This window comes from Galeopterus variegatus, unplaced genomic scaffold (genome assembly GCF_000696425.1).
Source record: "Galeopterus variegatus unplaced genomic scaffold, G_variegatus-3.0.2 Scaffold287, whole genome shotgun sequence".
Classification (NCBI taxonomy): domain Eukaryota; kingdom Metazoa; phylum Chordata; class Mammalia; order Dermoptera; family Cynocephalidae; genus Galeopterus; species Galeopterus variegatus.
The window spans coordinates 269,790-270,901 of NW_007726398.1; the positions used below are offsets into that span (position 1 = coordinate 269,790).

At 37.7% G+C, this 1,112-nt stretch overlaps 1 protein-coding gene across 1 annotated transcript in view; it reads right to left on the reverse strand.

The window, feature by feature from the left end:
- The window catches only part of TTN (titin), a 274,143-nt gene that overhangs the window by 74,100 nt on the left and 198,931 nt on the right, over positions 1–1,112 (reverse strand). Inside the window, exons 235-236 of the mRNA XM_008567052.1 lie at positions 1,082–1,106; positions 675–992 (exon numbers count right to left, since the gene is read on the reverse strand). Of these exons, the coding sequence (XP_008565274.1) occupies positions 675–992; positions 1,082–1,106 (343 nt within the window). The remainder of the gene's footprint in view (positions 1–674; positions 993–1,081; positions 1,107–1,112) is intronic.

The following is a 1,112-nucleotide window of genomic DNA, read 5'->3' on the forward strand; positions in this document are numbered from 1 at the left end:
GGGAGTTGTGTTACAATATTCCCTTTAATATTTATGCAGAGTTATGAAGGGACCCACAATTGCTCTGAGGTGAATCCCCCTTTAAAGAAATCTAACTGTTAGTAGAGGCAAAGCAATTTTCCTTTTTCTGCAAATTTAGTATAAGAATATGCAAAGAGGGTAGTAACTCCGCCTCTCTTAAATTTAGAGAGAACTGAACAAATGCACACTCGCAGTGATAATTAGAGGAAGAATTATTACCATATTTGTCTGTATATTTTGTCTATTAAAAATATGTATTATTTTTTTCTCAAATGGAGAAAAAGAAAATTGATTGTGAAGATAAATGGGTCTCAGCAGTTGCTAAGCAAATGAATGGTTACTTTCTAACCCTTTTGAGGAGCATGCAGAGGAATTGCTTTAACCTCTGATAAATAAAACAGCCTGCCACAGAGAAAATTAGACTAAGGAAATTACAAACATCATCTCCTTTAAATAGGGAAAAAATAACATGTAAGGAAATTTGATAATTCTGTGGAAGTTGAAGGAATGACTAATTGAGTAACGTGCCCATTACACTCAATCCACGGTAGCTACCTGATATGCAGATATCTCTTTTTATTTGGGGCTATTACCAAATACCCAGAAAGGAAGTCAATAAAGAGGACATTCTCTGTCAGTAAACTGGCACTTACATGTCTGGTCTTTGACAGTCACAGGGCCCACAGTGGCTGAAGGTTTGCTGACCCCTGCAGCATTGACAGCTTTGACTCTAAATTCATATTTCCCACCCTCTATGAGGTCTTCAACGGTAAATTCCAGTTCTTCCACATCACGCTTATTGCACTGTTTCCATGCTTCTTTCTTTGTCCCAGTAGGGTCCCATGCAAGGCACTCAACAATATAGTGGGTGACAGGGGAGCCCCCATCATTCTTTGGGGGTTTCCATGACAGGTGTACTGTGTTCTTTGTTACGAGACCAATCTTGAGTTTAATAGGGGGATCAGGAGGATCTTTAAAAATAAAGGAAGCGTTAAGCATTGTTTAGAACAATATACTTTAATTTTGAAAAGATATTGTAAACTTAGAGTTTAAAACTTACATATTGGATCTCTGGCAGTGGTCCTCTGAAT